The sequence below is a fragment of the Pinus tabuliformis genome, chromosome X (assembly GCF_031772625.1).
Source record: "Pinus tabuliformis cultivar Carrire ecotype Pingquan chromosome X, CPIR1, whole genome shotgun sequence".
In the NCBI taxonomy this organism is placed as follows: Eukaryota; Viridiplantae; Streptophyta; class Pinopsida; order Pinales; family Pinaceae; genus Pinus; species Pinus tabuliformis.
In genome coordinates, this window is record NC_142308.1 from 984,070,398 (window position 1) to 984,082,715 (window position 12,318).

Consider the following 12,318-nt stretch of genomic DNA (forward strand, 5'->3'; position numbering starts at 1 on the left):
AAATATAGTTTGATTAAATAAAAACATAACAAAGACAAAATTTTCATCACAAAAATAAAACAACTAATAAAATTGTATTGTTGAACGCCATCACCAAAAATTAAGAAATATGACTAATTAATATCATTTATATTAACATGCTTGTATGTGTGTGTGCGTTTCATTAATATATATACTTGTTTATAATTAAATTTATTAAAATATGTTTTTAATATAATAATAAATCATTTTGAATTGAAAATATTGTGAAAAATTATAACTCATGAAAATAGAAATAATCCAAAAATAAATAAAAAAGTTAACTAGAAAGGAAATAAAACTAAAAACAAAAAAATTAGCAACCTTAGTAATGGAAGTTCCTAAACAACCCATAATAATACCTCAACCAATAAAATAAAAATAAAATTGAATTCTTAATGCTAAACTATGGATAAGTACCATAGCTTTTTGGTCAAAGACAAAATAATACAAAGTAAAAGACAAAATTGAGTGCATTGTACCATGCATGTGGATATCATAATAATAAGTCATCTTAAATTCAAAGTATGGAGAAAAATTGTAATTCACTAAAATGGAAAAATATAAAAAGAGAAAAAAAAAAAAACGAAATAAACAAAAAACAAAAAATTAGTAAATAATAGAAATCGAAGTTACTAAACAAACTATAATAAGACCTAAATCAATCACCTTACAAATAAATAAATTTAAATTATAATAAAAAATAACAAAAGTTGAATTCCAATGTTGAAGTATGGATAAACAACAAAAAGTTTTGGTCAAAGACAAACTAATACGTGGGCAAAAGAAAACTAAATATGTAATACCATGCATGTGGGAGATATAATAACAAAAAATCACAATCTTGTTCAAAATTGTATAGCGAGTTTTAGGGTGTCAAATCTATTTATGCATTCACAATGCATTTTAAATAACAAAAAAGCACAATCTTGTTCGAAATTTATTCATTCAAAAGTGCATTTTAAATAATAAAAATCACAATGTTGTACAAATTTATATAGCTGGTACCAGCCACAAAATTCCATTTCATTGTCTATGATTATATAAAATAAACATTGAGCAATTTTTGTTTTTTATTTTTTTAAATTAGATGAATCGAGAATTGGGTCAATTTTATAAAAGGGATCATTTCGATCTCTACCACTATAACCTCTAATAAATTCATAGATTTGAATCTAGAATCGCTTGGCACGTAACACTTCATTATCATGATACATAGCACTTCATTGTCACAGTCACTTACAATTTGAACTACCCAAAAAGAACTAACATTCAACATTACTTACGATAAATATAACATTTATAGATAAAATATTTACATAATCTAATGTTTCACTTTCACTTGTTTTAACAATAATTTGTTATTGTGATTTTTTTTTGTTGGTTTCTATTTATTATTATTTTTTAATTTCTATGAAATAATTATTACATAATTATTATTTTTTTAAACAAAAATTAAATATTTAAATTAAATAAATTTTAAAATGAAATTGATAATTAATTTTACTGTTTTTTATAAATGGATAAGTCATCTTGACTTATTGAAAATTCTTGTATATCTTTCTTTATAATTAATATTTCATATTATATATATATATATATATATATATATATATATATATATATATAAATATAAGTTTTTATTTTAAATTAAAAATTTTAATTTATTAAAATAAAAGAAATCATAAAATCTTAAGAGGCAACTCAATTGTTGATTGAAATAATGTGAGTAAACAAAAATATCTAAAATTCAAGTCCTTGAGTTATGACCTAGTTTACCCACATGTTATTGAGTTCCTCTCAAATAAATAAAAAATCAAAATTCAAAATATATAATAAATAAAAACTTTTATAATTAAAAAAAAATATTTGAATTGATATAATTAAAAAGGGATAATGATTTAACCTCATTTATTAAGAACAGTTAATCATGACTATCATAATATATATTAATAATTATTAATACTGAGTTATTTATATACTTGCACTTTCATTATATTTATATTTATATTTATATATATATATATATATATATATATATATATATATATATATATTGATTTAGATTAATTTGTTGAGATTTCTCATATTTTGGGTGAACACTTTTTTCATCTTTAGTGTTATAAAAGTTTTCATCATCATATTTATATTTTTAATATGATATTTACATATTAAACATTTATATTGATGATAACATTTTTTTAATAATTATTGATTATTTTACATTTTCATATATTTCCATTCTACTCTTCTTGTTTAAATTCTATGAAGTAATTAATTATTACATTTGCAATTATTTTTTAATTAAATTAATATTAAAATTTTGTTAACTCACTCTATAGAGAGTATGTAATATATTTATTATAGTTTAATAATAGTTAATCAAATTAATAAAAAAATAAATTATATATAATAATACTTAGTTTTTCCAGTATTGTTTTTTTGTATAGCTTGCCATGGTTTGTCCCTCTGCGGGCTTAACCCCTTTGTTTAGTTGGATTGTCTCAAGAGTTTTTAGGAACGTTGGATCTACCTAGAATCCCTCTTAAATTCCTCATCGATAGCTTCCTTTTCAAAGTTTTTTTTTTTGGAGGCAATGGAGATTCTTGTCACCTGATGAAATGACTAGAACATTGTGGTAAAATAAAATTTAGGGCCTTTCCTTCCAAAAGCTCTGCAATATCAAAAGTATGAGGTGATATATAACAAAATAGTAGAATATGTATAATATATGCAGGAGCATGCTCTCATATGACTTGGAATAATGCTTACATTAGAATGTAGGCAGATTTTGTTTGTTAGTGGTTAGAGTCTCTTGAGAGATTTTCTCAATAGTATCCTCTTGCCTTAAAAGGTGTTGGATATCATGACCACTATTTATGTGGATTTTAATTTGGTTTTGTGGTGGACAATATGAATTTATTCATGAGTAATCTGTCCACCATGATTGCTCCTCCATATATAGTTAGAGTGTGAGAGTGTTTTTTTCATATTATTGCAGTGTTGATATTGTTTTCTATTTTCGTGTCTCGGTGAGCATGGTTGGAAGGAGCCGTGAAGAATATTTTTGTTTAACTAGACGAAGTGCACAAATGAATCTATAAGGACAAGTCTGCGTCGAATATCTAGTCGGATGTTCATATGGATTTTAATAGCGGATTTGGATGTGCGATCCACGGAGTTAGAGAGTAGTAAGACGATGCTAATGTTGAGCTACTGGTGGGCTCGATTTGGCAGCTCTGAGCATAATCTGTGGCATCAGATGAAATTTGTTGGAGAAGTCAACTGTGGGAACTCCAACCTATATTTAGTTCGTGTCATTCTGTTTGGAGAATGTATTTGTGTTTGTTAAAATCTGTTTGGAGCAGAGATGCAAGGAGCTACTCTAGAGAACAACCACAAGTAAGGAAAATTTTAAGAACCACCCTAAATTTATATGTATAGTAAATGGGTGAATCCCCATGATATATAGGAAAAATGGGAGGTGATTTTATCAATAATATAATATGTATATATAATTTTTTTGGCGAATCTCTCACTAGACTATATTATCTTGTAAAGTCATGGCGAATCTTTCACTGAATTATAAAATCTTGTAAGATCTTGGCAAATCTTTCACTGAATAATAAAACATTGTGAAGTCTTGGCGAATGTTTTGTTAATGTATGAAACCATATATGATAATAGGGAAACACATTCATTAAACTGTAATATACTAACATACACGTTTGGAAAACATAAACATAATTTTCTCTTCCTACAAACAATGTTGCAAGTTTCAGTGGCCATGTTTGTCAAGGTTCTTACTGTACAATCTTTCATATCCTTCTATTAGTTTTGATAATATTCCACAACAAAGTTCATGTATGTGTTGATCTTGACCACCAGTCCTGTCAAGGTGGGAGAGATTAACCTTTTCTCTACCACTTTTGTCAAGCTATGAGAGATTAATGTTTGTACAAATTTTGTTTCACTTTTCTCCCAACTTTTGTTTCCTTGAGTGGTTCCATAACTACCTTGTTGATTCGATATCAAACAAATTTCTCAAATGCCAGCCTAACTGTGACAAAGGACATTCGTGCTTCTACAAATTTGCAGCCTCATTGTAAGGAGAAGTTGTTGTATTTGCAGGGGCAATTTATAAACACTTTCATTCACTCTCCGGGTAGTTTTTAAGCCATCGACTATCAGGTAGTTCATCCTTCCATATGATATTTGGTCATTACACTTCTTTCTTCAAGAAATATATAAGTTATGAAAATCATTCTACCATGTCATGAAGTGTTAAATCGAGGGAATCCCATACCATGAACCTTACCTATGGTCTTACGATGCAATCTTATGTTTTGGGTCATTGTGTTAAAGTCCCTCCCCTCCAAGTAGGCTTTATGCTAGGAAAATGAAACAGGGCCCCCTTACTTTGAGTTTGGAGTTCAGACACAATCTTTCAAAGATCCACACACATGGTCAAGGAGGATATAAATTAGGACATGAGCATTAATACCTTGGTCCAGGAAGATGAAGATAAGTTAGTCATCTTAGGGAAAATCATGCTAATATCAAAGTTATTTCCTCCTCAACCCGGAAAAACCTTGAATTTTTTATCAAATTTTAAGTACATTCTTAGTTGTAATTACTAATATTCTCACTTAATTAATTATTTTACTACTTGGTCAAAATTTATAATCCTTTTATAAAGAGTTTCTAGACTTTTTTTTTGTAAGTCGATATTTTATTCATATTGTTAAAAAGATGTACATCCAGTAGAGAAAAATGCAGGTGGTCTCACCTCGACTAGGTTTGTTGACCAATGTTTGTAGCAAGCGACAAAAATACAAAAATGAGGCTAAGGACAATGTCCATAAATGAAAGGGCCAAAGGCACCAAAAGACATAAAAAACATAGAAAACACTTGATAGCATACTAGCCATCCGACATAATGGAAGTTGGGTTATCCGGGGCAGTTCCTGGAGGTGGCGGAGGGCAGAAGTTGAATTGGATGTGCCCTTCAAAGTCTGCTAACCAAGTCTCCAGCTTTTCCACTTTTTCTACAAGGTGGTTTTGGCCTCGCCACACCACCACCACTCGCTCTCTGAACTGGCACTGAAAGTAGTGGATCCTGTCCAAGGTGGTCACCAACTCAACATGCTCCTCCCTTCAAACTTGTTCAACTGTATCCAACAGATCTAGCATGGATTGGATTAGTTCCCGACAATTCTCTAGAAAAAATGTTGAATTACCTACATGTTGGGAGTTGCACATCAACTAGACCCCCAATTAGTCATTCCATCTTGTCGCATGCCACTAATTCGCTAAGGTTGTTGAGACCTCCTACCTCCACCTCCACGGGAAGCCTACTTCTTGCCATCACGACTGCCACGCGTTCCAACACCTGATAGCCAGGAGCAGGCAATAGTCTTTCCACCCTGTCGCGTCTTGACTGCCACCATTACCAAATTATTTGAGGGATCCAACCTCGCCTGGTCCGAGTGACTTGAAAAGCCTCGTTTGGCAAGGGGGAGGAGCAACCACGATGCCAGGAGGGTCACATATTGAAAAATTTAGCAGAGTGAAATCCCCCAATAGTCTTCAAAGTCTGACCCACTGAAACTTGCCTAGACCTCCACACCCAAAGACCAGATCTGCCTTCACCACAATTCGCCGCAGATGACCACACGCTACAACCCAGCTACCACCTCTCCGCCAATTGCGAATGGCAGTGAGAACACAAGCTACTTGAGAAGGAGAAGGCACGAGAAACTCACCCGAGGCCGACGCTCCCCAAGAAGCCTTGTGTATCCGACACAAAATTGTCGTTGTCTAATACTCCAAAAAGGTGACTCCTCTATCTCCATCGAACATAGAAAAATGCCCACGAAACCACCAAGCGTGCCAATTTTCAGACAAAGCACCAGAAATGAAGAATCCCTCGCACAACTATTGCCACCCCGAGAAGCACCACCTCCAGAACTCATGTGTTGTATAGTTTTTCCTCCAAATGCCTCCAACGGACCAACTATTTGCACCTTCCAAAATCCATCGAAGACATAAATACCAAGTTCCCCCAATTACCTGTATTAGCACTATGCAAGGGCAATAAAACCCGAGGTGCCTTTGGAGCAAAACGATAATGAATTCACACAGCAAAGAGTCGCACGGGAAGATTAGATACTGCCACCCAACCCTGAAAGCCCACCACCGACTCTTGCACTTGCTTGCAGAATACTGATTAGGAGCCCAATAAAGAATGAAATGCAAATGCAAACGTTGTCTTGCTGAGCCATCCCACTCGTTAAACTTTCACTAGCCACATTCATTGAGACAAGACAAGGTTTCACGCGATCGCATTTACAATTGCAATTACACTTCCCATTACACTAGTTCAGATAAAAAGAATAAGATGTGAGTCCTCCGCAAGAATGCCAATTATTAATGATCATAAAACTCAGTAGCTACATCCAAAAAAAATTTCTAAACTTTAAAAAACCAAAACACATTTCTTTTTATTAATAAAAATCTCTTCTAATTCAAAAATATTTTTTTTACGACTAAACCTAAAAACTTCATTTACTCCATTTACTCCAGACACACAATCCGAGATTCTCACCCTATACCAAAAAAAAAGTTTCAGGACTTCAAAAAACCAAGGCACATTTCTTTTTATTAATAAAAATCTCTTCTAATTGAAAGATATTTAAAAAAATAATTTTTTTTACGACTAAAGTTAAAAACTTCATTTACGTCAGGCACACAATCGCTTTAAATGATTGCACACGTTCACCTATACGATTTTTTTTTGTAATGAGAAGATGTAGAGCATCACTCTTTGATATGTTTATCCTTTTCACACAATAGTGGGTTAATTATAATTTTTTGAATTTTTTTTTAAGGTGGGAAAATCTATCATAAGTGAGTTGTCAAATTAGTATTAAGTAAAATTACTTCATTTATAATAACTTATAGTAGTTAGTGAAGAGTAAGCTTTCACTCCACCCAAATATTTTAAATCTTGGATCATTAACTATTTCAATCTTGAATTGTTAACCTGTTCCCTTAAATCCTAATAAAACAAACTCTTAACTAAACAAAATTAATTTTAAGAATCAAAACCCTATTCTTCAACCTACCTACCCACTCTAAATTAGACACTCGAACTTAAAATTCTATTAAAATTTTGCATTGTATGAAAATTTTACGAAATAAAAAGTGCCAGACTTCACTAGACCAATCTTGACGTGAAATGCTTTACTAGTTGCGTATCCTTTAGTAAGTTGATTTGCTACCATAAATGAATCGGGCCAGCCTACCGGGCATTCCCATGTGGTTGTGCTCTTGTCCATCCTTCCTCGCACACAGATTGCACACTGGCTTGCAGAGTCATGGCTGCCGAGAGCCGGATGGAGTTGGGATCTCTACCCAAATTAGATGATCCAATGCATCGTGTAATTGAACGTGACAACGCTGAGGACGGAAGCAATTTCACAAGTGATCGGCGTGGAACCAAAGTCCCCCTGGAATCGATCTTAGCTTTCGAACACAGAAACCAAGCGCAAAAAGACGATGGATCCTTTGGTCACAGCAGCAAAGGAGGATGGAAAACTATGCCTTTTATCATAGGTGAACTACTAACCATATTGGTGTAATGTGGTGTCATTACAGTTATTACCAGGGGCTGTGTGGATATGGCTAGGTCAATACCTGCTCTACCAAAAAAATCCTTTTCTTTTTATAATATATTTGGCAGATGATTTTATAATATATTTGGCAGATTATTTTAAATTTTGATGGGTAGTACAGTTGATTGAAACCCTACTGAAGCTATTAAGCTATTGGCCCCGTGTCATGAAGCCCGGGTTCAATTTTCTTTAAATTTATCAAAAATCAAGTTACTTACGGTAGAATCGCTACCAAATATATATATATAAATAGTAGGTTTTTAACTTTCTCCATGAAGCGCCATGCGTTGCTGCCATGGTACAAGTCCTCTGCCAAGTTCATCTTGCCAGTGTGAAAATATATTGAGGTTTTGGCTCATTCAATATTACCTTGAGCTCTGTGGAATTAGATATCTGAGTGTGTAGATTTGCATAGTTTGAATTTATATGGTAGATAAATTGTTTCTAGAAATAAATAACTGTGTAGAGTATAGAGAATATCTACAAGTTTCAAGAACTGTGAACTGTGTATAGGGAACATCTAGATGTTTCAAGTTTGTAACTCAGGATGGTGATGGATGGAGAGTTAGTAGACGTTCCCTAATGGATGAAGTGTTAGTAGACGTTCCCTACAGTTATTCCCAGAAGCAATTAATCTACTAGGATTGAGTGTTAGTAAAGATTCTCAACACTCTACACAGTTATTTCCGGAAGCAATTAATCTACGATAACTAGGATCAAGTGTTAGTAAACATTCTCTACACAGGTATTTCCAAAAGCAATTATTCGAAAATAACTAGGATGAAGTGTTCGTAGACGTTCGCTACACTCTACACAGTTATTTGCATAGACAGTTAATCTACAATAATAGTAGCTAGGTACGACTAGTCTGCTTCTCTTTCTGCTGCTAAAGATTTTATGATAATTGGCAACATTTTTAGTACGATTTCGTTTCGACCTGATTTGTGTAATCTGACTAGTTTTTCGAGTTTCTATTTCTCCTCGGCCTCTTACATTTCATGTTCCCGAACGTTAGATTCCTGGCAGCCCAATTTTCTATAATTGTTTTACTGCAGTAGAACAAAGATAACTTTATCAGGGTATTACTTTATTTAATTTTATCAGTTTCAGCCCCTCAAATTATTCCATGGTTATACCTCTAAATTTTATTGTGAAGAGTATGGCTCATCCTCCGATAAGGATGGACATGTTGTTGTTTTCTTCTCATAGTTACAGAGTTTGTTTTCCGTGTATGCCTTTAATTTGGCGGTATCTTTTATAATAAGAGTTGGATTCGTTCGTGTTGAAATGGCAGGAAACGAAACTTGTGAGAAATTGGCATCTCTGGGTTTGTCCACAAATTTGATTGTCTACTTAACAGACAAATTCCACATGCCAAATGTGACAGCTTCATACGTTATTAACGTGTGGTGGGGATCGACGAACCTTACCCCGCTTCTAGGCGCGTTTCTCTCAGATTCTTATATTGGCAGATACTGGACTATTTCTCTTGGCTGCATAGCATCTGTCATGGTATGTTGCTCCTTCTATGGATCACTGTATTAGGCTCTAGCATTAAAAAACATTTAAAGATGTATGATGTCGAAATCAATTGTTACCAATATTGGGTAAGTTGACATAAACGTTTTAAGTTGTTTGTGTTTCAAATAGCAGCGCAAGCTGAACCCGCAGGGAGTAATTACTCTGTCTGTGTGGCATGAAGGGGAAAATCTGTTCCCCCCACAGCCATCTAATCTGCTGTGTTTTTTTGTCAAGGGAATGGGTCTTCTATCACTTACAGCCATATTTCCACAGTTCAGGCCGCCTCCATGCAACGTCAATACAGGAACCCCTTGTAAACTTGCAACAGGAGTTCAAAATGCCTTGCTCTATTCCTCCTTTACAGTGATGGCCATAGGAGCAGCTGGTATCAAACCGTGTTCTGTAGCCTTTGGAGCAGATCAGTTTGATTACACAAGCGAAAAGGGGAAGAGAAGTATACAGAGCTTCTTCAACTGGTATTACTTTTCATTGACCATATCGATGATGGTGGCTCTCACAATCATAGTATATATTCAAGATAATGTAAGCTGGAGTTTGGGTTTGATTATCCCCACCAGTCTCATGTTTCTTTCTTTCGGAAGCTTCCTTCTGGGGACGAAGCTCTACATTCGTGTTAGACCAGAAGGAAGCTCATTCACCAGCTTCCTTCAAGTATTGGTTGGTGCAGTAAGAAAGCGTCATTTATCGTTGCCTTCGCAAACATCTGACTACTATGACCCACCACAGACTGGATTTCTAAAATCAAGGATGGCTCTTACAGATGAATTCATGTAAGCTCACCTGACAAAAAGTATGACTGATTTTGCAGTATATCTCAACTGTTGGTGGTCGCTATGATTGTTTTTAAAAGAAAATATATAGAACATAATATAGCAAGTAATCCCTTTTCTTCATTATGAATGGTTCAATTGATGGATATTGGGTACCTATTTTTCAGGTTTCTAAACAAGGCTTCTATAAAAATCCCACAAGATTTTAAAGAAGACGGGTCCGTGGCCTTTCCATGGAGATTGTGTAGTCTACAGCAAGTGGAACAGCTGAAATCAGTGATAAGGATAGCGCCCGTATGGTCAAGCACGATCAGCATATTTGTGTGTACAGCACAGCTCCACACATTCTCGGTTTTGCAGGCAGAGGTGATGGACAGACACGTGGGCAAGCACTTTCAGATCCCTGCAGGATCATTTGCAGTCTTCACCATGCTAGCGCTCATCTTGTTTTTGCCCATCTACGACAGATTTATCGTGCCATTCTCCAGGCGAATGATGAAGGATGGCAAGGGTATAACACTTTTACAGAGAATGGGGATTGGAATGGCCCTCGCCGTCATATCGATGGCCTTCGCGGCGACTGCCGAAAGAAAGCGGCGGAGCGTGGCGTTAAGCCAGGGTTTCATGGAGAAACCCGGAGACGTGATTCCGATGTCAGCACTGTGGCTGGTTCCTCAGTATTCTGTGGCCGGTCTGGCAGAGGCGTTCAGTGCAGTCGGAGAGATCGAATTTCTGTACAGTCAATTCCCCGAAAACATGAGGAGTATAGCCGGCGCACTCTTCTACTTGTCCATGGCTCTGGGTAGTTATCTCAGCAGTCTCATTGTGAGCATTGTGCATAACACCACCGGTGGCCCCGGTCACCATAATTGGCTGGCGCAGGATCTGAACATGGCCAAGCTCGATAACTTTTACTGGCTAATAGCGGGGTATGGGACTCTCAATTTGCTGTATTTCGTCATCGTTGCTCGCTGGTACAGATACAAGGCCACCGTTAACGATCAAACAGCCCAGATATCCATTACTGGGCAAGATAAACAGATCTCACCTCCTGCATAGGCTACATATGTGTACTTTTTTCATGCAAAACAATAGTTATTCCTAACAAATACTCCATGTACTGTTACAGTTATGCTATCAATGCCTTAGAAACGATATATAGCTAGTCTATTGCTAAAATCCGGGGAGCATTTAGTTAGCATTCATTCTATGGTTACAAGTCTTCGAATCATACATTCCTTTTTGCTAATTTGGTAACGATTCTGAATACAAATTATTCCTGTAATCACAATTTTAAATAGCTGCAGGATCGTGTTGGATTTATTTTAAAATTTTCATATGATGGTCTTTTTACTCAATTAAAAAAGTAATTTTTTTATTTTTTTTACAGGAAACTAAACATTATATTTTGATATTTCCTTAGTGAAGTTGTTTTAATTTTTAAAACTTAATAATTTATAATGGTATAATAAAGTGGTCAAACTCTTTTCAGTGGTCAAACTCTCTTATGACTTGGATTCATGGGTTGCAGTGTATGTACTTTATTATAAAATGTTTTTATAAAGAATATTTTGATAATGAGAAGTAGTTTTTTTTTATAATGTATAGATTTTTCTTTTATTAAACGATTTAAGGAGGAATTTAAATCTCTAGTCAATATCTAAAATTTATATCATAATTTTTATTATCAATTTTTGTATTTTGATTGGGTTTTATGCAAATATAAAATAAAGTAATCAACTTTCTATATAATGATGAATATAAAATTGTTAAATATATACATGGAAAACATATAGGATGAATGATAAGCTTGAGAGTATTGATAATAATATACATTTATAGTACATGGTGTGACCCTTGGACTCCTTTTGGCTGTTCAGCGTCCACACCAACCCTTAGAGGATTAGGTGTCCAACATTCCCCCCTTAATCCGAAGGGGTATGTATGAGTCAAAGAAGAGAGTTGTAATAGAAAATGTACAAAAATGCATGGGAGAACTAGGCTGAATGTGCTCTCTGAAATGTTTGTATAAGGTGGGTGGTTTAAACTTGACCAGCAACATTGGAATGCTTAGTACAGTTCCCATAACTCTTCCATGTCTGGCAAGAAGCTGAGGTCTTCTGCTAGAGGAAGTGCTCCTGATGTTTTGAAGAGGTAGATCTTCAACCATGAAAAGGAGGTCTCACCTCGCATAAAAGGGAGAATCTCAACCTGAAAAGGGAGGTCTCAACCTGTGATGGTTTAAGGATTACCACCAACTCTGGAATGCTTAATGCGATTCCTGGAACTCTTCCAAAACTGGCAAGAAGCTG

General features: G+C 34.6%; 1 protein-coding gene across 1 annotated transcript; it reads left to right on the forward strand.

Moving 5' to 3' along the window:
* The first annotated feature begins 7,397 nt into the window (after positions 1–7,397).
* On the forward strand, positions 7,398–11,065 carry LOC149143020 (protein NRT1/ PTR FAMILY 2.9-like). Its single transcript, XM_089451654.1, has 4 exons — positions 7,398–7,635; positions 8,989–9,206; positions 9,450–10,006; positions 10,174–11,065. Exons 1-4 carry the CDS (start codon positions 7,398–7,400, stop codon positions 11,063–11,065), a joined length of 1,905 nt encoding a protein of 634 aa, XP_089307780.1.
* The last annotated feature ends 1,253 nt before the right edge of the window (positions 11,066–12,318 follow it).

What these genes read in the sequence shown, in the direction of transcription:
- LOC149143020 (XM_089451654.1), top strand. Translation starts at nt 7,398, where the DNA reads ATGGCTGCCGAGAGCCGGATGGAGTTGGGATCTCTACCCAAATTAGAT. An exon ending in AACTATGCCTTTTATCATAG is followed by an intron (nt 7,636 to 8,988) that starts GTGAACTACTAA and finishes TTGAAATGGCAG; the next exon opens with GAAACGAAACTTGTGAGAAA. An exon ending in GCTCTTACAGATGAATTCAT is followed by an intron (nt 10,007 to 10,173) that starts GTAAGCTCACCT and finishes CCTATTTTTCAG; the next exon opens with GTTTCTAAACAAGGCTTCTA.